The 25,489-nt window shown below is 40.6% G+C and overlaps 1 protein-coding gene across 1 annotated transcript in view; it reads right to left on the reverse strand.

The window, feature by feature from the left end:
• LOC139386427 (beta 3-glucosyltransferase a) overlaps window positions 1–25,489 on the reverse strand; it is a 63,426-nt gene that overhangs the window by 29,827 nt on the left and 8,110 nt on the right. Inside the window, exons 6-7 of the mRNA XM_071132018.1 lie at window positions 24,387–24,450; window positions 7,003–7,134 (exon numbers count right to left, since the gene is read on the reverse strand). Coding sequence (XP_070988119.1) covers window positions 7,003–7,134; window positions 24,387–24,450 — 196 coding nt within the window. The remainder of the gene's footprint in view (window positions 1–7,002; window positions 7,135–24,386; window positions 24,451–25,489) is intronic.

Genomic DNA, 25,489 nt, shown 5'->3' on the forward strand with positions numbered 1-25,489 from the left:
TCAATCAACCACATTTATTCATAAAGCCCTTTTTACATCAGCAGATGTCACAAAGTGCTATAGAGAAACCCAGCCTAAAACCTTAAACAGAAAGCAATACAGATGTAGAAGCACAGTGGCTAGAAAAAAAACTCTCTAGAAAGGCAGGAACCTAGGAAGGAACCTAGAGGGGAACCAGGCTCTGAGGGGTGGCCAGTCCTCTTCTGGCTGTGCCGGGTGGAGATTTTAAGAGTACATAGCCATTAAGGCCAGATATTTCTACTTGATGTTCAAATGTTCATAGATGACCAGCAGGATAATAATCACAGTGGTTGTAGAGGGTGCAACAGGTCAGTGCTTCAGGAGTAAATGTCAGTTAATTTTTCATAGCCGAGCATTCAGAGGTCGAGAAAGCTGGTGCGGCAGAGAGAGAGAGAGAGAGAGTCAAAAACAGCAGATCCTGGATAGGTAGCACATCTTGTAAACAGGTCAGGGCTCCCTAGTCGCAAGCAGAACAGTTGAAACTGGAGCAGCAGCACCACCAGGTGGACTGGGAACAGCCAGGAGTCATCAGGCCAGGTAGTCCCGAGGCATGATCCTAGGGCTCAGGTCCTCTGGGAAGGGAGGGAGAGAGGGAGAATTAGAAGGAGCATACTTAAATTCACACAGGACACCAGATAAGTCAGGAGAATTTCACCAGATATAACAGACTGACCCTAGCCTAGACACATAGACTATTGCAGCATAGATACTGGAGACTGAGACAGGGGTGGGTTGGGGGACACTGTGGCCCCGTCCGATGATACCCCCGGACAGGGCCAAACAGGCAGGTTATAACCCCACCCACTTTGCCATTCACAGCCCCCACACCACTAGAGGGATATCAACAGACCACCAACTTACTACCATGAGTAGGCTGAGTATAGCCCACGAAGAGCTACTCCACCGCACAAGCGGTGGAGTAGGGCCAGACTACACTGGGCCAGACTACACTCAATCATAGGACCTACTGAAGAGATGAGTCTTCAGTAAAGACTTAAAGGTTGAGACCGAGTCCGCATCTCTCACATGGACAGACAGATCGTTCCATAAAAATGGAGCTCTATGGGAGAAAGCCCTGCATCCAGCTGTTTGATTAGAAATTCTAGGGACAATAAGGAGGAGGCCTGCGTCTTGTGACCATAGCGGACTTGTAAGTATGTACGGCAGGACCAAATCGGAAGGATAGGTGGGAGCAAGACCATGTAACGCTTTGTAGGTTAGCAGTAAAACCTTGAAATTAGCCCTAGCCTTAAGAGAGTCTACTAGCTAGCACTGGAGTAATATGATAACATGTGTGGGTTCTAGTCAGGATTCTAGCAGCTGGGTTTAGCACTACTAGGGTCAGAGGCAGAGAGTAGAGCATTGCAGTAGTCGAATCTAGAAGTGACAAAAGCATGGATTAGACTTTCTGCATAATTTTGGGACAAAAAGTTTCAGATTTTTGCAATGTTACAAACATGGAAAAAAGCTGTCCTTGAAATATTTGTCAAGAGAGATCAGGGTCTAGAGTAACAGGTATAACATTTCTCAAGATCTCAATCGAGGATAACATGTCTCATTAGTAAAGAAAATAACATGTCTCAGAGGGTAACATGACTCATCAGTGGAGTTTGATGTTATAACATTATTATGTATGCGGAGATATGAAAGGAGAAAGTACTATTCCAGAATATGCTGTTACTAGAGAACACTAGTGTTAAGGAAGTATAATGGGTTACTAGAGATAAAGTAACATACAGTTGAAGTCGGAAGTTTACATACACTTAGGTTGGAGTCATTAAAACTCGTTTTTCAACCACTCCACAAATTACTTGTTAAAAATAAATCTCCTTAATCTTGACGCTACCCATCCCGGTACCGGGATAATTGTCATCAGCAACCGCTGAATAGCATAGTGCCACAGTCAAATAATATTACTAAAAATTATTAATATTCATGAAATCACAAGTGCGATATTGCAAAACATAGTTTAGCCTTTTGTTAATCCACCTGTCGTCCCAGATTTTGAAATGATGCTTTACAGCGAAAGCAAACCAAGCGTTTGTGTAAGTTTATCGATAGCATAACATAACATTATGTACACTAAGCATTAAATTAAGTAGCTAGGTCACGAAACAGAAAAGCAATCAAAAAAATTGTTTACCTTTGATGATCTTCGGATGTTTTCACTCACAAGACTCCCAGGTACACAACAAAACGTTCCTTTTGTTCCATAAAGATTATTTTTATACCCCAAATACCGACGTTTGTTTGTCGCGTTATGTTCAGAAATCCACAGGAAAGAGCGGTCACGACAACGCAGACAATGTATTCCAAATGTATTCCAAATAATATCCATAATGTCCACAGAAACATGTCAAACGTTTTTTATAATCAGTCCTCAAGTTGTTTTTAAAATATATATTCAATAATATATCAACATAGTGTGTAGCTTTTTCAATAACAGCGGGAGAAACAATGGCCCGCTTTACTCAGTTGCGCAAAACTCACTCTGAGAGCCCCCACCTATCCACTTACACAATGTGATCCTTCACGCTCATTTTTTAAAATAAAAGCATGAAACTATGTCTAAAGACTGTTGACACCTCAGGGAAGCCATAGAAAAAGGAATCTGGTTGATATCCCTTTAAATGGAGGATAGGCATGCTGAGGAACAGAGGTTTCAAAATAAGAGGCACTTCCTGATTGGATTTTCCTCAGGCTTTCGCCTGCAATTTCAGTTCTGTTATACTCACAAACAACATTTTTACAGTTTTGGAAACTTTAGAGTGTTTTCTAATTCAAATAAATAATCATAAATATTATAGATTTTAAACAGTTAAGTACATATTATATCGGCTGCAAGCTTAAATTCTTGTTAATCTAACTGTTGATTTACAGTAACTATTAGAGCAAAAACATGCCATGCGATTGTTTGATGATGGCGCCCCACATCAAAATATTTTTCCACTGGCACAGGTTTCATACATTCACATACAAATACTAAATATTCACTTACATTTTGAAAATCATCCTCTGATTTGTCATCCAAAGGGTCCCAGCTATAACATGTAATGTTGTTTTGTTAGATAAAATCCTTCTTTATATCCCAAATAGTCTGTTTAGTTTGCGCCATCGATTTGAGTAATCCATTCGTTCAAACAATAATCCTTTCTTTCAACAAGTCAAAATACATTTCAATTTACTCCTCAGATACCCTAAAAGGTAATCAAACTATAATATTTATTTCGGAAAGAAGTATGTTCAATATGAAATCAATTTTAGCAGGTGCGTAATGTCTTCATGGCGCGTGCAAACAAAGACTGTGTCCTTCTACAAAAACTGTTATTTCTTATTCGTTTTTGAAGTTACAAGCATGAACATAGACTGCTGGCACCCTGTGGAAGCCATAGGAATTGCATCAAGGGAGCTGACCTTTCTCTTGCATTATTAAAAGGATGGTCTCTAAAAAAATAAAACAAATTCTGGATGGTTTTTCTTTGGATTTGAAGTCTGGTTCATCCTTGGGAACAATTTCCAAACGCCTGAAGGTACATTCATCTGTACAAACAATAGTATGCCAGTATAAACACCATGGGACCATGCAGTCGTCATACCGCTCAGGAAGGAGACGCGTTCTGTCTACTATAGATGAACGTACTTTGGTGATCAATCCCAGAACAACAGCAAAAGACCTTGTGAAGATGCTGGAGGAAACAGGTACAAAAGTACCTAAATCCACAGTAAAAACGAGTCTTATATCGACATAGCCTGAAAGGCCGCTCAGCAAGGAAGAAGCCACTGCTCCAAAACCACCACAAAAAAGCCAAACTACAGTTTGCAACTGCACATAGGGACAAAGATCGTACTTTTTGGAGAAATGTCCTCTGGTCTGATGAAACAAAAATATAAATTAAATTATGTGGATATATTGAAGCAACATCTCAAGACATCAGTCAGGAAGTTAAAGCTTGTTGCAAATGGGTCTTCCAAATGGACAATGACCCCAAGCATACTTCCAAAGTTGTGGCAGAATGGCTTAAGGACAACAAAGTCAAGGTATTGGAGTGGCCATCACAAAGCCCTGACCTCAATCCTATAGAAAATTTGTCTGCAGAAATGAAAAAGCATGTGCGAGCAAGGAGGCCTACAAACCTGACTCAGTAACATCAGCTCTGTCAGGAGGAATGGGACAACATTTTCCCACCTTATTATGGGAAGCTTGTTGAAGGCTACCAGAAACGTTTGACCCAAGTTAAACAATTTAAAGGCAATGCTACCAAATACTAATTGAGTGCATGTAAACTTCTGACCCACTAGGAATGTGATGAAAGAAATAGAAGCTGAAATAAATAATTCTCTCTACTACTATTCTGACATTTCACATTCTTAAAATAAAAGTGGTGATCCTAACTGACCTAAGACAGGGAATGTTTACTGGAATTAAATGTCAGGAATTGTGAAAAATGTGAGTTTAAATGTAGTTGGCTAAGGTGTGTGTAAACTTCCGACTTCAACTGTATGAAGGGTATCATGGGTTATTAGAGTTTTCATGAAGTAATAATAGAAATAATAACATACAACTTGCACAGTCACAGAGAAATTAGTAGCATAATGGGTTACTAGATTTGAAAAAGTAACAATGTATGAATGTATAATGATTAATCGAGTTTAACTTGCTAGGTAGAGACTTAGTATGGACAGAGCACACCATCTATAGGGGACTGATAGACAGTGCCAGCCCAGTTATAGTGAAAGTTGATCCCAGAAAGAGATTCTTGTCTCGAGAGCTGAAAAAGGAAGCTCCCTCCAAAGTGTATCTCTTCCCTTCTGAATTGGCAGATGTATTTCATAAAGTCAGGGCAGATGTTAATCTTAAAATAATAGACATTTAATAAGTGTGAAGCAGAAAGTGAATATCCAACAGAAATTTGAAATAAATATAGAGTGACATAGTTAGGGTAGACAAAATTTTAAACAATGCCTTCTAATATGGAGAAAGTTATCATGTTTGTTTTGTTTTGATTTTAAACCTTGCAATAGGGGGAAAAGCAGAACATTGTTTGAGAGTGATCCAAGTATATTAGCAGTAGATATTAAGAACGTCTTCCTATTGGGAAGAAGAGAATCCTAGTTGAGGGAAACAGATATGGAGACTCGTGAAAGTAACAAAGTGATAGCACTCAATATGAGGTCACATTACGAACAGAGGGATTGAGCATTGGGGCTGACATCTGGTGTTTGGGTTAGAGATACGTTTCCTGTGGAACAATAGATAGCAGCAAGTGCTAACTGAACTCAAACAGACTATGGGACACAGTTGGGAATTGTGGGACAGAGGTATGAAGAATTGAATAAGATACGTTTTTGACAAGTTCCAATTATTATTACTTAATTCTATAGTTTGGGTAGAACAAATGTAATGTCATCTAAAACTATTTGTTTCCAATACGTGGAACTGTGTCCAGATTTGAAGTAGATTCAAATAAAACATTTTGTACTGAATATTGAGCTGATAAGCCAGCACAAACTTTTTGAAGGACCTAGTAGAGTTGTTAAACAACAGGTTTCATATTATGACTAGTTTAGGTCTCAGGGACTGTCCGTACAGAACATATGTCAATGCAACAGGTAAAAATGATAAGATTACAAGAAAGGGGCTCTGGGATGGTTATCTTTAGAAGGTGCCTATTCCGCTTAATGGGACACCATATCATCTGATGTGTCTGAAGTATAATTCTGTGTAGGCATGGCTTAAGACTTCCTGCCCAAGATGCAGTGAACTCAATTAAGATTAAGAATTTTTTGGACTGATGATGTGCAAACTAAGTACATGTTTATTTTCTTTCTTCCAGGACTGATGGAATGTCATGTCATTTTTTATCATGTTAATAATGTCAAATGCTTTCCGAGGCAGGTGCCTTGGGAGTTAGTATGAAGCTACCCAGATTGAGTTGTTAAGGGAACTCCCAAATTAAGTAAGGCCTAACCATTTTATTTGTTTTTACCTGCTATGAATATTTGTTAGTGGTGTTTATACTGGTTTATTGTGTGGGGTCTTGTTATTTTGGTTTTAATTGTTTTTTCACAGTTTAGAAATGATGCACCTTAAAGGGCACACAAATGAAAGTATCTATTGTCAGAAATGTGGTTGCACACATTCTCTTGTTAAGAAATGTAAGGAAAAATCCAATGTAAACCTGATACACAAAATGTTTGAAATATTTTTAAGTAATGTCTGAGATACAGGGAAAAAACACTCAGTTAATGGGGTTGAATGACCTCTGACCTCTGTTATGACTTTCTGGTGAGGCTTGATTACTCTCAGTAAAAATACTTAAATGGGCTATGTAAACACTAAGAAGTTTATAATTTATCAATAGTCCTACGTGTGATTGGGATCACGAGAAGGACAGAGAGATCGCTGCCCCTGAATGAGGGAACACTTGTCTGTAGTCTATTTTACTATTGCTTGAATAACCTTATAGGAAACAATGAAGTTAAGATGGAGTCATCAAGGGTTGTAATTCTCATTTATTTGTTACACATGAATCCCGAAAAGCGGTACAAGGTTTGATACCAACACGGCTCTTGAGGACGCCAGCTGCCCGACGCTGTGAAACAGAAATCCAGCATGGAATTTCCTGCTGAAGAGTGTCTCATCCAGGAATGTAAAGTACTGGAAGAAGATTTGAGGGTTCTCTAAAATAACGCTTGAGGGAAAAAGAGGATTTGGACAATGAAGTAATCCTGAGATTCCTCTCCAACTCTCTGATAGTTTGCATGCATAAAGAGTGACATAATCATCGTTCCTGTGTGAGACCAGGGGGGTGTTGCAGATTTGGGCCAAAAGCATGTATCTGCCCCTTTGTGACTATTCCATTGGTGCAATGCCGGTTAAACCCCAATCAAGTGCACCAAGTAAGAAAAAAAAACTATTCAACCCAGATCTGTGGTCAATAATGGACCTGTGATGTACAGTATGCACAACTTGGTACCTACACACAGGGGAGCAGGACTGCTGAGGGTGGTAGCACAGTGTTGGGCAGTGGGAGAGTGTTCTGGCTCAGTACACAGCTCTGGGACTGCCGTCAGACGAGGCCCTTGGCCATTCTCCCAGATATACAGAGCTACCTGCAACAACATGGGAAGATACTGTTACTGTTTTTTTCAGCTGCTCATGCAAACACATTTTTTTTGAGGCAAGCCGAAATCGGTAGTTGAAGTCTATGCCCCTTCGTCGGAAATTTGTCAACAGTAGGGATTCTTCTATTAAATGTTTGTTGTCATTCAACGAGAGACCAATCGTTTTCATGCACATGTTTTGACTTGAGAAACACTGCACCAAACATCTTAGCACCAAACATCTTAAGATCTACTCAACAAAAACGACAAAATGATGACAGATTTCTTGAGTTATCTTAGAATAATTCAAACTTTTTTGAGGAAGTGGCTATGGCGTCTCATCGTGTACAAACAGTACTATCGCTGCTTTTTCTTGTTTTTCTAGCTTAAGTATTTTAAAGGAGTATGCGAGCACACTCGTTCAGTTAGGCGCCAGCCAAACCAAAGCATTTCACTCAGAGCAATACAAATTGCTCTGAGAAAAAGATATTGTTCAACAAGTTGTAAAATAAATTTTAAAAAATGTCAAAATTATTGGCACCCTTGTTTTCAGGTTTTCAATGGAGTTCATGTCCGGAGACCGATGGCCATTGCAAAATGTTTATTTTGTGGTCAATTAAACATTTCTGTGTGGATTTTGATGTGTGCCTGGGGTCATTGTCTTGCTGGAAGATCCACTTGATGCCAAGTTTCAACCTCCTGGCAGAGGCAACCGGGTTTTTGGCTAAAATGTCGTACTAGTTCATAATGCCATTGACTTCAGAAAGGGCCCCAGAACCAGTGGAAGCAAAACATCTCCAAGTTCTGTAATTCTCCAACTATGGCCCTAGGACTTTTCTTTGCCTCCCGAACATCTTCTCTGTGTGTTTAGCAAGTTTAGCATGGTTCCAGTGGTTTAAAACTTCTTAATTGTTGCCCTAATAGTGGTAAGTGGTATATTTCGTTTTCAGTTGTTTTTACATACCCATTGCCTGATTTATGAAAGTCAAAAGCCATTTCAATCTTATCATTTGTGAGTTATTTGGATTTGACATGCGTGTTACCTCTTTTTTAATGCCCCAGTGAAACAGGAAGCCATGAATGGCCACAATACAGTTATTTAAATTGAGATTAAAGAGGTCCTAAACAACCCAAATCATGTTTTTCATGAAATTTGATGATATTTGGATGAAACCAGATCAAAGTAGGATGACCAAAGTAGGACATTTTTTTATTTTCTTCTACATTGATAAAGTTTCCAAAAATACCGATTTCCGATTGTTATGAAAACTTGAAATCTGCCCTAATCGGCCATTCCTATTAATCAGTCGACCTCAAAATAGCTAAGTAGCTAGTAAACTGGTGTCCATTTCTGCAGCGTGTCAGCAAATATAATTACAGGTTTCCCCTAAGGCAAAGGTTTTAGCTTTTTTCTGTGTCTGGTGTTAGCTAGTAACTGGTTAGCTAGGTCTACAGCCAACATAGAACAAAAGCGAGGGAAGGGCTTCCCAAAACTCCAACGCAGTTGTCATGTCATTACATCAAGAGACACATCAAACATAAGATTCATACAAACTTCTTGACAACGTTGATAGTCATAATATATTAACATTGTCTGGCAGTCAACATACACAGTATATTTAATGAAAAGTACCCAGACCTCAAGCTGTACATTTTCAACTGAAATTGTCCATGATGAACTAGCTAGCTAGCTTAATTATACAGCTAACATTTTGTCTATATTGATGCTGTTACAATAACCAAACAGTTGGATAAAAAAAAGAATAATTATGAAACCATGATGTGATGGATGATAGGATTGGATGTTGCATGCAATTTCAATGTTGTTTGATTTGCATTGTGTAGCAGCAAATTTTCTGGAGATAATCTCACTGCAACACCACATTCATGTTGCTTGACATAAGCGTTTTCAAAGAACCGTCAGTCAAGGTGACCACCCCACCTACTTGGCCTACTAGCTCCCCACCCACTCAGTCTGTCTTTCAGACTTCATGGTAGTTTTTAGATCTAGAGAACTCCTGATATCGCCAGGTGTGATAAGTATATTATTTGTCTTGATATATTGTCTATTACTGTCTTTTTGCTAGCTAGGGCCATCTACTTTAAGTCCTGCCTGTCTTCCCAGTAGCCTAGTTGGTGTGTGAACTGCTGACTGCAGATAGTTGTTGACACATCAACCAGGATCAAGGGGCAGGGCAATTTGTAACTTGTTTTGGTAATCAGTGGCTGTATTGGAGTGGGAGTGGTTTCTCCTCTCCTAGGCAATCAGCAATTAGTACAGAAAAGTGTTCTCTTCACCTCTACTAAGCAATTAACAATTAGTTTAGTCTCCCCTGGTTTCTCAGCGGCATCTGTAAGCGGCGGTCGTGTCAGTGGTGGTCTCGTCAGCAAAACTAAGACCGTCGCCGAAACAAATACGTTTCTGCCGAGTTGTTAGAGGAAGGAAAGAGTGAATGGCTCCACACCACTCTCTCACTTGAGTATCTTAGATAGTTATTGTATCTCATTTTGCTATTTTGTAGTTTTGGTAACTACAGTATATACAATAGCATATGGACACCCCTTCAAACTAGTGAATTCATCTATTTCAGCCACACCAGTTGCTGACAGGTACATAAAATTGAGTACACGGCCATGCAATCTCCACAGACAAATATTGACAGTAGAATGGCTGTACTGAAGAGCTCAATGAGTTTCAACGTGGCAACGTCATGGGACACCACCTTTCCAACAAGTCTGTTTGTCAAATTTCTGCCCTGTTAGAGCTGCCCAGGTCAACTGTAAGTGCTGTTATTGTGAAGTGGAAATATCTAGGAGCAACAACAGCTCAGCAGGGAAGTGGTAGGCCACACAAGCTAACAGAACGAGTAAAATGTGTCTGTCCTCCGTTGCAACACTCACTACTGAGTTCCAAACTGCCTCTGGAAGCAACGTCAGCACAAGAACTTGTGTGCGGCTTCTCCAGGGCCGAGAAGCCGCACAAAAGCCTAAGATCACCATGCGCAATGCCAGCGTCGGTTGGATTGGTGTAAAGCTCGCCACCATTGGACTCTGGAGCAGGGGAAACCTTTTCTCTGGAGTGATGAATAACGCCTATCCATCTGGCAGTCCGACGGACAAATCTGGGTTTGGCGGGTGCCAGGAGAACAATACCTGCCTGAATGTATTGTGCAAATTGTAAAGTTTGGAGGAGGAGGAATAGTGGTCTGGGGCTGTTTTTCATGGTTTGGGCCCCTTAGTTCCAGTGAAGGGAAATCTTCACGCTACAGCATATAATGACATTCTAGACGATTCTGTGCTTCCAACTTTATGGTAACAGTTTGGGGAAGGCCCTTTCCTGTTTCAGCATGACAATGCCCCCGTGCATAAAGCGAGGTCCATTCAGAAATGGTTTGTCATGATCGGTGTGGAAGACCTTGACTGGCCTGCACAGAGCCCTGACCTCAACCCCATCGAACACCGTCGGGAAGAATTAGAACGCCGACTGGGAGTCAGGCCTAATCGCCCAACATCAGTGCCCAACCTCACTAATGCGCTTGTGAAAGAAAGTCCCCGCAGCAATGTTCCAACATCTAGTGAAAAGCCTTACCAGAAGGAGTGGAGGCTGTTATAGCAGTAAAGGGGAAAAAACTCCATATTAATGACCATGATTTTGGAATGAGATGAACTGCATATGATATAGCTACATTTTTTAAATACATTTTTTTGCTTATCTTTTTCAAGGGTGCCAATCATTTTGGATATGACTGTGCATTGGTCTAAAATGATAATGTTACTAGATGTTGGCAGTTGCTAATTTAACAAAAAACTAAAACAAAAAGGTGTGGATTGCAGTCATTTTCTATTTAATTTAACCTTTATTTAACAAGGCAAGTCAATTAAGAACAAGTTACATGATTGAGTCTTGGAATGTAGAGATGGAGATAAAACTGTCCAGTTTTAGTGGTTTTTGCAGCTCGGTCCAGTCACTAGCTGTAGCAAAATAAAAAGAGGAGTGACCCAGGGATGTGTATGCTTTGGGGACCTTCAACAGAATGTGACTGGCAGAATGGGTGCTGTGGAAGATGAGGGTTGCAGTAGGCATCTCAGATAGGGGAAGTGAGGTCTAAGAGGATTTTTATAAATAAGCATAAATCTTTGTAATCTAGCACGGGTAAAATGGTCATCTTAATCAGGGTCATTTTGGCAGCTGGGGTGAAAGAGTAGTGATTACGATAGAGAAAACCATGTCTAGATTTAACCTTAGACTGCAGCTTTCGATATGAGCTGAGAGAAGGACAGTGTACAGTCTATGAAAATAGCAGCACAACATTGCTTAGAGTCAAAAGCAGTGGTGGCATCATTAAGGTTGCAGTGACATAACTTGAGCAGAAACCAGATTGCATACCAGAGAGAATACTATAGACATCAACAAAGCTCGTTGATTATTGTCAAGTTTTTCCAACACTTGATAAACAGGGCAAGATAGAAATTGGGCTATAACAGTTATGATCAGCTTTATCTCACCCTTTAACCACTACAGGATCAGGACGATTAAGCTAAGCTAGGCTAATGTGATTAGCATGAGGTTGTAAGTAACATGGGCAGAAAGCTTAAATTCTTGTTAATCTAACTGCACTGTCCAATTTACAGTAGCTATTACAGTAAAATAACACCATGCTATTATTTGAGGAGAGTGCACAATTATGAATTTGAAAAGTTATTAACTTCTTCGAGATAGGGGGCGCTCTTTTAATTTTTGGATAAAAAACGTTCCCGTTTTAAACAAGATATTTTGTCACGAAAAGATGCTCGACTATGCATGTAATTGACAGCTTTGGAAAGAAAAAACTCTGACGTTTCCAAAACTGCAAAGATATTATCTGTGAGTGCCCCAGAACTAATGCTACAGGCGAAACCAAGATTAAGTTTCATACAGGAAATGCCCCAGATTCTGAAGGCGCTGTGTTCCAATGTCTCCTTATATGGCTGTGAATGCGTCAGGAATGAGCCTGCCTTTTCTGTCGTTTCTCCAAGGTGTCTGCAGCATTGTGACGTATTTGTAGGCATATCATTGGAAGATTGACCATAAGAGACTACATTTACCAGGTGTCCGCCAGGTGTCCTGTGTTGAAATTATTGCGTAATCTCTAGGTCCATGCGCGTTCCATTTCTTCAGAAGAGAAAGTCAACTGCCATGAAGGATTTATCATCGATAGATATGTGAAAAACACCTTGAGGAATGATTCTAAACATCGTTTGCCATGTTTCTGTCGATATTATGGAGTTAATTTGGAAAAAAGTTCACGTTTTAATGACTTAATTTTATTTATTATTATTATTTATTTATTTTTTTTATTACCCAAACGTGATGAAGAAAACGGAGCGATTTGTCAACACAAATAATATTTTTGTAAAAACTGAACATTTGCTATCTAACTGAGAGTCTCCTCATTGAAAACATCTGAAGTTCTTCAAAGGTAAATTATTTTATTTGAATGCTTTTCTGTTTTTTGTGAAAATGTTGCATGCTGAATGCCAGGGATAATCCTATGCTAGGCTATCAATACTGTTACACAAATGCTTGTTTAGCTATGGTTCAAAAGCATATTTTGAAAATCTGAGATGACAGTGTTGTTAACAAAAGGCTAAGCTTGAGAGCAAATAGATTTATTTCATTTAATTTGCGATTTTCATGAATAGTTAACGTTGCGTTATGCTAATGAGCTTGCGGATAGATTTACACAATCCTGGATACAGGTTTTTTTCGTAGCTAAACGTGACGCAGAAAACGGAGCGATTTGTCCTAAACAAATAATCTTTCAGGAAAAACTGAACATTTGCTATCTAACTGAGAGTCTCCTCATTGAAAACATCCAAAGTTCTTCAAAGGTAAATTATTTTATTTGAATGCTTTTCTGGTTTTTGTGAAAATGTTGCCTGCTGAATGCTAACGCTAAATGCTACGCTAGCTATCAATACTGTTACACAAATGCTTGTTTTGCTATGGTTGAGAAGCATATTGTGAAAATCTGAGATGACAGTGTTGTTAACAAAAGGCTAAGCTTGAGAGCTAGCATATTGATTTCATTTAATTTGCGATTTTCATGAATAGTTAACGTTGCGTTATGGTAATGAGCTTGAGGCTGTAGTCACGATCCCGGATCCGGGATGGCTCGACGCAAGAAGTTAATAAACCAATTAGGCACATTTGGGCAGTCTTGATACAAAATGTTGAACAGAAATGCAATGGTTCTTTGGATCAGTCTAAAACTTTAAAATACACTCTTGCCATCTTGTGGCCAAAATCGCGACTGGGCTTGAATAATACATTATGGCCTTTCTCTTGCATTTCAAAGATGATTGTATAAAAAAAAACGTTTTTTTTCTTTGTATTATCTTTTACCAGATCTAATGTGTTATATTCTCCTACATTTATTTCACATTTCCACCAACTTCTAAGTATTTCCTTTCAAATGGTATCAAGAATATGCATATCCTTGCTTCAGGTCCTGAGCTACAGGCAGTTACATTTGGGTATGTAATTTTAGGTGACATTTTTTTTTTAAAGGGACGGATCCTTAAGAGGCATGTCCCAGTTTAGGTCACCTAGCAGGACACTAGAAGTCACTCTGAGTCCTTTCAAGGTAAGGAAGCAAATATCTAAGTATGCAAAAATTGCTGAACTATCACGTTATGTCATTGTATAAACTGTTGACTTACTGCTGCACATTTGAATGTTCTAATAATAAAGTGAAATATATACATAAACAGACATATCGGCATCATTATCATAATTAATAATCAAGTAATAAAACCATTTTAATTTGGAGGTTTGAGAGAAATTCCCCAACCCTCCCCTCCCTGTGAATTCCACTAAATCCTTTTCAACGGTCAATAAGGTATGAGTTATACGTTATTTAGGTAACGGTCATCCACCGTTGCCCGGCCTTCCATAGGAATACAGGTTTTATAGAAATATAGCAGAAATAAAGCAGTACGTAATTTTTTGTGTGTCCACAAGTTTGCACCTACACTGGGAATTAGTGGGGACCTGTGCTGGGAACCCTGTGAGCTGAGATGGAAGGCATGCATGGTGAGACTTTGGAATCGACTGTTGGATATGCCAATTGCCAGAATAGCCAGCAAAAGTTTTCAATGGGTCCTCTCCATACGGGAAAGCCTGGGCATCCGAAATGTCTGACCTTTTCCAACAGTCTGACTGTGAACATACATACGAAAACCAAATTAAGGTAGACATAGATGCTTTAAAAAACAACTGACGATGCAATATGAAAAAAAAATGGGTGGAGGAGATTAATCATGAACCTAAATAATTATTGACAAACTTTTGTTTGATTAGGAACAAATTGTTGCGTGAGAGATACTCTACATGGCCATAAGTATGAGGGCAACTGCTCGTCGAACCTTTGCTGCTATAACAGCCTTCACTCTTCTGGGAAGGTTTTCCACTAGATGTTGGAACATTGCTGAGGGGACTTGTTTTCATTCAGTCACAAGAGCGTTGATGTCGGACACTGATGTTGGGCGATTAGGCCTCGCAGTTCGAGTTCCAATTCATCCCAAAGATGCTCGATGGGGTTGTGCAAGCCAGTCAAGTTCTGCCAGTCAAGTTCTTCCACACCGATCTCGACAAACCATTTCTGTATGGACCTCACTTTGTGCACGGGGGCATTGTCATGCTGAAACAGGAAAGGGCTTTCCCCACACTGTTGCCACAAAGTTGGAAGGACAGTCTAGAATATCAGTGTATGTTGTAATGTTAAGATTTCCCTTCACTGGAACTAAGGGGCCTAGCCCAAACCATGAAAAACAGCCCCTGACCATCATTCTTCCTCCACCAAAGTTTACAGTTGGCACTATGCATTCAGGCAGGTAGCGTTCTCCTGGCATCCAACAAACCCAGATTCATCCGTCGGACTGCCAGATAGTGATGTATTACTCCGGAAAATGCATTTCCAATGCTCCAGAGTCCAATGGTGGCGAGCTTTACACCACTCCAGCCAACACTTGGCATTGCCATAATTATCTTAGACTTGTGTGCGGCAGTTTGGTCATGGAAACCCATTTCATGAAGCTCCTGACAAACAGTTATTGTGCTGACATTGCTTCTAGAGGCAGTTTGGAACTCGGTACTGAGTGTTGCAACCGAGGACAGACAATTTTTACGCACTACATGCTTCAGCACTTGACGTTCTGTGAGCTTGATGGCCTACCACTTTGCGGCTGAGACATTGTTGTGCATAGACATAACAGCACTTGCAGTTGACCAGGGCAGCTCTAGCAGGGCAGAAATGTGAAAAACGGACTTGTTGGAACGGTGGTATCCTCTGATGGTGGAGGTTGAAAGTCACTGAGCTCTTCAGTATGAGCCATTCTACTGACAATGTTTGTCTATAGACATTGCATGGCTATGTGCTCAATTTTGTACACCTGTCATCAATGGGTGTGGCTGTAATAGCCAAATGCACCAATATGAAGGGGTGTCCATAGTGTATGTTATGTACACCCTACTTAAAAGCAGGAGTTTTTTTAAAACCTTCATTTAACTAGGCAAGTCAGTTAAGAACAAATTCTTATTTTCAATGACGGCCTAGGAACAGTGGGTTAACTGCCTTGCTCAAGGGCAGAACGACAGATGTTTACCTTGTCAGCTCGGGGATTCGATTTTGCAACCGTCCGGTTGCTAGTCCAACGCTCTAACTCCTAGGCTACCTGCCGCCCCCTAGGTGCACAGGTAAGATCAGGGATATTGCCCGTGTATTGAAACAGGACGGTATTGCGGTGAAATGGAAGAGGAGAGAGTTCATAACTACAGTGACCTCGAAGAGGTAGATAATGAAATTCACTCAATACTCGATTTAAACAATAAGGCCGAGGGGGTGTGGTATGTGGCCAATATACCGCAGCTAAGGGCTGTTCTTAGGCACGACGCAAAGCGGAGTGCTGGATACAGCCCTTAGCCGTTGTATATTGGTCACATACCACAAACCCCCAAGGTGCCTTATTGCTATTATTAACTGGTTACCAATATAATTAGAGTAGTGGGGGCTGATGAAACCAAGATTGAACTCTTTGGCCTGAATGTCAAGCGTCACGTCTGGAAAAAACCTGGCACAATCCCTATGGTGAAGCATAGTGGTGGCAGAATCCTTGATGAAAACCTATGGATCACGCTGTTTCAAGTTTGTCAGCATTCAGTGTTCATGGGCCAATTTGGAGCAAAACTGTTTAGCACTTAGTGGAAACCGAGCATCCGTGCAGAGCTTTTTAAAGTAACAGTCCATGCAAGCACTGATACAGGATACCACTGGCCAGCTACCTAGGACCTGGGATGGAGGTTTTGATGCAGTCAAGGAGGGAACATGGATGTGGTCAGATTGATACAGATTTTATTACACTAACCGCAACACTTACGAGCCCAATAACACTGGAGTAGGAAAGGACTGTCTGGAGATGAAAGCTGCAAGTGAGAAGCGCCGGTTCGACGTGCCCAGTGAGTTCGTGTTTGCCTCTCTCTGTTCCAGAAAAATGTAGGCTACGAAATTACACAGCTACTTCACCTCCACCTCCAGGGGACAACATATATACAAAATAAAATAAAATCTGAATGTACACTTTTGGAATTACAGTAACACTGCAATCTAGGTATGTACACAGAACACAATGGATGATAAGGACACAATGACAGTTCATGGAATTACTCAGAAGAAGATAGCAAAAACCAATGAAATGGCAACATACTTCAATATCAAACCAAGATTTGTAAATCACTGCAGCTCACCATAATGACAAATAAAACCTGTAATCACAAAAAAAGAAGCTAGCCACCAAGCTAATGATTAGCTAGCATGCCATGTCTAACATTTCAAAACACTGTGACAGCAGTATTTACAACAAACGGCAAACATTTGGCTACCAAAATGAAGTTCAATGCAGACATTTATACCAAGTCATTATCTGCTGTTAGCTAGCTACTGTTTTGGTAGGCTAATCTTTCAAGTTAGCTAATGTTAGAAAAGCTTGTGATGAAACTGTGATGTTGATAATTCTGCTTTTGAAATTAAAGATAAATGACATACTCTAATGTATTATTACATTTTTTGATGCAGTTAGTTCGCTAATGATTAACAAGTTGTCATGGCACATCAGTTAGCCACTGGTAAATGTGCGATTTGTACCAAAGTTAGAATAAGTCAAAGAAACTTAGCTATTATACATTAATAACAAAATAATACTTATAGCACACACAAGCTATTTTTAAACAATAAAGATCATCTCTCAATAACATGAACTACCATCACTACAAATAATGTATTAATAATAAACCCTTAACATACCATCAATATTCATTATTACCCCTTTACTGACATGAAACTGTCCTAACAGACCATTTGTTAATGAATGGTTTAGACGCAGGGACTTATTTTTGTATTTGTACTTATTAAGGATCCCCATTGCTGCCAAGGTATCAGCTACTCTTCTTTGGGGTCCAGCAACATTAGGGCAGTTACAATGGGGCAGTTACAATTGTGCAAGTTCTCCCACTTAAAAAGATGAGAGAGGCCTGTAATTTTCATCATAGGTACACTTCAACTATGACAGACAAAATGAGAAAAAAAATCCAGAAAATCTCATCGTAGCATTTTAATGAATTTATTTGCAAAATATGGTGGAAATTAAGTATTTGGTCAATAACAAAAGTTTATCTCAATACTTTGTTATATACCCTTTGTTGGCAATGACAAAGGTCAAACGTTTTCTGTAAGTCTTCACAAGGTTTTCACACACTGTTGCTGGTATTTTGGCCCATTCCTCCATGCAGATCTCCTCTAGAGCAGTGATGTTTGGGGCTGTTGCTGGGCAACACGGACTTTCAACTCCCTCCAAAGATTTTCTATGGGGTTGAGATCTGGAGACTGGCTAGGCCACTCCAGGACCTTGAAATGCTTCTTACGAAGCCACTCCTTCGTTGCTCGGGCGGTGTGTTTGGGATCTTTGTCATGCTGAAAGACCCAGCCATGTTTCATCTTCAATGGTCTTGCTGATGGAAGGAGGTTTAAACTCAAAATCTCACGATACATGGCCCCATTCATTCTTTCCTTTACACAGATCAGTCGTCCTGGTCCCTTTTCAGAAAAACAGTCTCAAAGCATGATGTTTCCACCCCCATGCTTCACAGTAGGCATAGTGTTCTTTGGATGGAACACACCATTCTTTGTCCTCCAAACACGACGAGTTGAGTTTTTACCAAAAAGTTATATTTTGGTTTCATCTGACCATATGACATTCTCCCAATCTTCTTCTGGATCATCCAAATGCTCTCTAGCAAACTTCAGACGGGCCTGGACATGTACTGGCTTAAGCAGGGGGACACGTCTGGCACTGCAGGATTTGAGTCCCTGGCGGCGTAGTGTGTTACTGATGGTAGGCTTTGTTACTTTGGTCCCAGCTCTCTGCAGGTCATTCATTAGGTCCCCCCGTATGGTTCTGGGATTTTTGCTCACCGTTCTTGTGATCATTTTGACCCCACGGGTCTTGCGTAGAGCCCCAGATTGAGGGAGATTATCAGTGGTCTTGTATGTCTTCCATTTCCTAATAATTGCTCCCACAGTTGATTTCTTCAAACCAAGCTGCTTACCTATTGCAGATTGTTGTGGACAGGTGTCTTTTATACTGATAACAAGTTCAAACAGGTGCCATTAATACAGGTAACGAGTGGAGGAGGAGCCTCTTAAAGAAGAAGTTACAGGTCTGTGAGAGCCAGAAATCTTGCTTGTTTGTAGGTGACCAAATACTTATTTTCCACCATAATTTGCAAATCAATTAATTGAAATTCCTACAATGTGATTTTCTGGAATTTTTTTCTCATTTTGTTTGTCATAGTTGAAGTGTACCTATGATGAAAATTATAGGCCTCTCTCATCTTTTTAAGTGGAATAACTTGCACAATTGATGGCTGACTAAATACTTTTTTGCCCCACTGTATATATAACAAAAAATATTACATTACATTATATTTCATAACACTTTACCCAATACATTTAGTATGTTCCCTCGGGCCACTACTCCACTACCACATATTTACAATACAACATCCATATGTACATGTGTGTCTGTGCCTGTGTATGTGCCACTTCACAGTCCCCACTGTTAAAGAACACCCTCTGTGTTCTGTTACAGGTAACTCTTTATCCACAATATAGCAGGGGGTGTACTGCCATAACACATACAGTTGTAGTCTGAAGTTTACATACACTTAGGTTGGAGTCTTTAAAACTTATTTTTCAACCACTCCACAATTTTCTTGTTAACAAACTAAAGTTTTCGCAAGTCAGTTAGGACATCTAATTTGCATGACACAAGTCATTATTCCAACAATTGTTAACAGACAGAGTATTTCACTTATAATTCACTGTATGACGAATCCAGTGGGTCAGAAGTTTACATACATACAAGTTGACTGTGCATTCAATTAAACAGCTTGGAAAATTCCAGAAAATGATGTCATGACTTTAGAAGCTTCTGATAGGCTAATTGACATCATTTCAGTCAATTGGAGGTGTACCTGTAGATGTATTTCAAGGCCTACCTTCAAACTCAGTGCCTCTTGGCTTGACATCATGGGAAAATCTAAAGAAATCAGTCAAGACCTCAGAAAAAAAATTGTAGACCTCCACAAGTCTGGTACATCCTTGGGAGCAATTTTCAAAAGCCTGAAGGTACCACGTTCATCTGTACAAACAATAGTACGCAAGTATAAACACCATGGGTGTCACGCCCTGGTCTTAGTATTTTGTGTTTTCTTTATTATTTTGGTCAGGCCAGGGTGTGACATGGGTTTATTTATGTGGTGTGTTTTGTCTTGGGGTTTTCGTAGGTATTGGGACTGTGGCTTAGTGGGGTGTTCTAGCATAGCCTATGGCTGTCTGGAGTGGTTCTCAATCAGAGGCAGGTGTTTATCGTTGTCTCTGATTGGGAACCATATTTAGGCAGCCATATTCTTTGAGTGTTTCGTGGGTGATTGTTCCTGTCTCATGTATCAACATGTGTCAAGAATACCACGCTGCATTTTGGTCCGACTCTCCTAAACCCGAAGAAAACCGTAACAGAATCACACACCACAACAGGACCAAGCGGCGTGGTGACAGGCAGCGGCAGCAGGAGCTACGAAGTCTGGAGCATACGACTTGGGAGGAAATTGACAGGTGGGCGGTCGACTCAGGGAGAGTGCCGGAGCCCGCCTGGGATTCGCTGGAGCAGTGCGAAGAGGGTTATAGGAGAATGGAGTTGGAGAGACAAGCACGGTGGCACGGACGGAAGCCCGAGAGTCAGCCCCAAAAATGTCTTGGTGGGGGGCTCAGGGAGAGTGTGGCAGAGTCAGGAGTCAGACCTGAGCCAACCCTCCCTGTTTATCGTGAGGAGCCAAGGAGGAGACCAGTCAGAGCCAGTGTTGGAGGTGAGCGAAGCAGAGACTGTGAAGGAATTAATGGGGAAATTGGAGGAGAGAGTTGTGAGGGAGTTGCTGTGTTGGTGCTTTAGGTACGGAATTCGCCCGACGGAGCGTGTCGGGGATTTGATGGCACCTGGGTCAGCGCTCCATACTCGTCCTTAGGTGCGTGTTAGTCGGCTGGTGAAGAATGTGCACTAGGCCTCCTGTGCACCTCCCTAGCCTTGCACGTCCTGTGCCAGCCCTGCTCTCAAGATCTCCAGTACGCCTTCACGGTCCGGTCCATCCTGTGCCACCTCCACACACCAGCCCTCCGGTGGCAGCTCCCCGCACCAAGCTTCCTGTGCGTGTCCTCGGCCCAGTACCACCAGTGCCAGCACCACGCATCAGGCCTACAGTGCGCCTCGCCTGTCCAGCGCTGCCAGAGCCTTCCTCCTCTCCAGCGCTGCCGGAGTCTCCCGCCTATCTAGCGCTGCCAGAGCCTTCCTCCTCTACAGTGCTGCCGGAGTCTCCTGCCTGTTCAGCGCAGCCAGAGCTGCCAGTCTGCATGGAGCAGCCAGAGCTGTCAGTCTGCATGGAGCAGCCAGAGCTGCCAGTCTGCATGGAGCAGCCAGAGCTGCCAGTCTGCATGGAGCAGCCAGAGCTGCCAGTCTGCATGGAGCAGCCAGAGCTGCCAGTCTGCATGGAGCAGCCAGAGCAGCTAGATCCGTCAGTCAGCCATGATGGGGGGGGTTCTGTCACGCCCTGGTCTTAATATTTTGTGTTTTCTTTATTATTTTGGTCAGGCCAGGGTGTGACATGGGTTTATTTATGTGGTGTGTTTTGTCTTGGGGTTTTCGTAGGTATTGGGATTGTGGCTTAGTGGGGTGTTCTAGCATAGTCTATGGCTGTCTGGAGTGGTTCTCAATCAGAGGCAGGTGTTTATCGTTGTCTCTGATTGGGAACCATATTTAGGCAGCCATATTCTTTAAGTGTTTGGTGGGTGATTGTTCCTGTCTCTGTGTTTGTTTGCACCAGATAGGCTGTATAGGTTTTCACGTTACGTTTGTTGTTTTTGTATTGTTCGTTTTTCATCGTTATTAAAACATGTATCAAGAATACCACGCTGCATTTTGGTCCGACTCTCCTTCACCCGAAGAAAACCGTAACAATGGGACCACGCAGACGTCATACCGCTCAGGAAGGAGACGCGTTCTGTCTCCTAGAGATGAACGTACTTTGGTGCGAAAAGTGCAAATCAATCCCGGAACAACAGCAAAGGACCTTGTGAAGATGCTGGAGGAAACAGGTACAAAAGTATCTATATCCACAGTAAAGCGAGTCCTATATTGACATAACCTGAAAGGCCTCTCAGCAAAGAAGAAGCCACAGCTCCAAAACCGCCATAAAAAAGCCAGACACGGTTTGCAACTGCACATGGGGACAAAGATCGTACTTTTGGAAAAATGTCCTCTAGTCTGATGAAACAAAAATAGAACTGTTTGGCCATAATGACCATCGCTATGTTTGGAGAAAAAGGGGGAGGCTTGCTAGCTGAAGAACACCATCCCAACTGTGAAGCAGGGGGGTGGCAGCATCATGTTGTGGGGGTGCTTTGCTGCAGGAGGGACGGGTGCACTTCACAAAATAGATAGCATCATGAGGAAAGGAAAATTATTATTGAAGCAACATCTCAAGACATCAGTCAGGAAGTTAAAGCTTGTTGCAAATGGGTCTTCCAAATGGACAATGACCCCAAGCATACTTCCAAAGTTGTGGCAAAATGGCTTAAGGACAACAAAGTCAAGGTATTGGAGTGGCCATCACAAAGCCCTGACCTCAATCCTATAGAGAATTTATGGGCAGAACTGAGAAAGCGTGTGCGAGCAAGGAGGCCTAGAAACCTGCCTCAGTTATTCCAGCTCTGTCAGGAGGAATGAGCCAAAATTCACCCAACTTATTGTGGGAAGCTTGTGGAAAAACGTTTGACCCAAGTTAAACAATTTAAAGGCAATGCTACCAAATACTAACTGAGTGTATGTAAACTTCTGACCCACTGGGAATGTGATGAAATAAATAAAAGCTGAAATAAATCGTTCACTCAACTATTATACTGACATTTCACATTCTTAAAATAAAGTGGTGATCCTAACTGACCTAAGACAGGGAATTTTTCCTAGGATTAAATGTCAGTAATTGTGAAAAACTGAGTTTAAATGTATTTGGCTAAGGCCTATGTAAACTTCCGACTTCAACTGTAAATTTTTCCATCAGCAGACTATGATCAATAATGTCAAATACCTCACTGACGTCTAACCTATTAACTAACATGAACTATAAGCTTGATAAATAATTAATTCATGGATTGTTGATGGCTTAGTAAACATACATACCATGAATAATTGCTTAGTAGATATATGAATGAATTATTTATTCAGGTTAACTAATGCATTAACTAATGTTAATATATCCTTATTGTAAAGTGTTATCTTTCCCTGTCTTTCATATCTGAGGCTAAATCCATGAGTCAGAGAAATGTGACAGGCAATATGAGTCCAGACAGTTGGGAGAAAAACCCAGCTGAGACAGAGAGACAGGGATACAGTGAGTGCAATTCTATTTCTCCCCTGAATAAAGGACTGAAGATGCTCTGATATGGGGCTAAAAAAAAGTCACAGGGACAGAGTGTCCTCAGACAACAATGTGACAGCCACCGGGGCTTTATGAGGAGGAAGCTGCTTCTATTGGGCTATTGTCAGATGTAATGAGTTTTTGACACCTGGTTATATTAAATTATACTTCACTTGATTAGCATCTGCTTGGCTCTCCAGTCAACAGCAGCAGAAAAAGGCAGGGGACAGCAGAGAAGGATAATACAAATTGAAGATAAACTAGGTTTCAATCCAATTTTCAACAGATTTTCATGACAATATTCTAGAATCAGCAAAAATAAAATATGCAAATTTTCCCACCAGTGGTGTGCTTCCATCAAATGGACTTGTTGCGGGCAAAAAGCAGTGTGTGATGACGTAGTGCACTGAAAATGTACAATACTTTTAACGCTTAAGTTTTCATGTCCCGAAAAAAAAATCTAAAGTTATATGAGTTTCCATCACATTTTCAACTCTAACTCTAGTTTTGTCACAAACTGTTGTGTTAAATAGCAAATGTGCCCACTCTGGTCTTGGCACGTGTGCTCTAACCAACAGCTTGTAGATACAATGCCGGTAGGCTAGTTACATGATGAGATTATTATGGATAAGAGCGAGGATATTTTTATTTGTCAAACGGCAGTCAAGCAATAATCATCATGTCACCAGAATGAGATCCTCAATTTTTTGGGGAAAGGAGCATCAAGATCACTATGCACTCACACCATACTCTGAACGTCATCATAATTTATTTAATCTGTAGCCTAATAAACTGCATTCTTTCTCGAGACATAGTGGGACTCCAATTTGTTTCCCCCAATATGATGGTTATATCAATATTTGCGCATTAACACATTTCCACTTCCATTTCTCGCATAATTAATTTTACAGACACAAAAAGATCCCACCATGTCGAACAAAAAATGTTCTGTTTGCATTTCTAAAATTGTACCCAGACTTCCTGTTTCCATCATTTTTTAAATATGGGTTTTATATGTGCATAAAAACTGTGGAGGGATTCGTGGTTAGTGACACAAATTATGAAGCGATAAAAACATCTGCTTTACTCCATGCCGTCAAACTGTAGCCGATATTCCAATATTTTACATTTGATTGAATTACTCTTTATACACATTTCCATTAGAACTCACAGTGATAAAGCGGTCAGATATAAATCTTACCTCATGCTTCAGATCGATAGTGAAGTCAGACTTGAGTGGGTCATCTCTCACTTTGCTTGCGAGCCTGCAAGATCAAATCCCTGTCTATTAGAATTTGCAGTTATAAATATTCTTATTTCCCTAGACCACTAAGAATTGAACAATGATTATTGATAGACTGAAATAAACAGTATAAAAAAAAGTTATTGTCCAGTAGAGCACATTATTGCTGAGATGTCACTATTCAGGTTTCGAAAGACCAATAGGGAAAATAGATCTATGGGTGCATCCATCAGTTCAAACGGATAGTTCTAACTAGGTTTTAAAGCTATAAAGTGTTTTTTTTCAACTTATACTGACCAAAAATATCAACGCAACATGCAACAATTTCAAAGATTTTACTGAGTTGAAATAAAAATCATTAGGCCCTAATCGATGGATTTCACATGACTGGGTAGGGGTGCAGCCATGGGTGGGTCTGGGTGGACTTTATCCCAAAGGTGAAGAAGCCGGATGTTACACGTGGTCTGTGGTTGTGAGGCCTGTTGGACGCACTGCCAAATTCTCTAAAACAACGTTGGAATGAACATCCAATTATCAGGCAACAGCTCTGGTGGACATTGCTGCAGTCAGCATGCCAATTGCTCGCTCCCTCACCTCAAAACTTGACATCTGTGGCACTGTGTTGTGTGACAAACTGCACATTTTAGTGGCCTTTTATTGTCCCCACAAGGTGCAACTGTGTAATGACCATGCTGTTTAATCAGCTTCTTGATATGCCACATCTGTCAGTTGGATGAATTATCTTGGCAAAGAAGAAATACTCGCTAAGAAGGATATAAACAAATTTGTGCACAACATTTTAGAGAAATACGTTTTTGTGCGTATGGAACATTTGTGGGATTTTTTTATTTCAGCTCATGAAATATGGGACCACCACTTTAAATTTTTGAAACAGCTTATATTTTGGGTTCTGATCAGATAAAACAGTTGAACTAATCTCACGAGGCATTCATAAGTTATATTTTCCAAGAAGAAATACAGTAGTTTTTTCATTAATTTAGAAGTAAAAAAATAAATAAATGGATGTACAAATCACAGATTGCACCTTTAAAGGTAGATGG

Source organism: Oncorhynchus clarkii, chromosome 27 (genome assembly GCF_045791955.1).
Source record: "Oncorhynchus clarkii lewisi isolate Uvic-CL-2024 chromosome 27, UVic_Ocla_1.0, whole genome shotgun sequence".
Taxonomy (NCBI): Eukaryota; Metazoa; Chordata; class Actinopteri; order Salmoniformes; family Salmonidae; genus Oncorhynchus; species Oncorhynchus clarkii.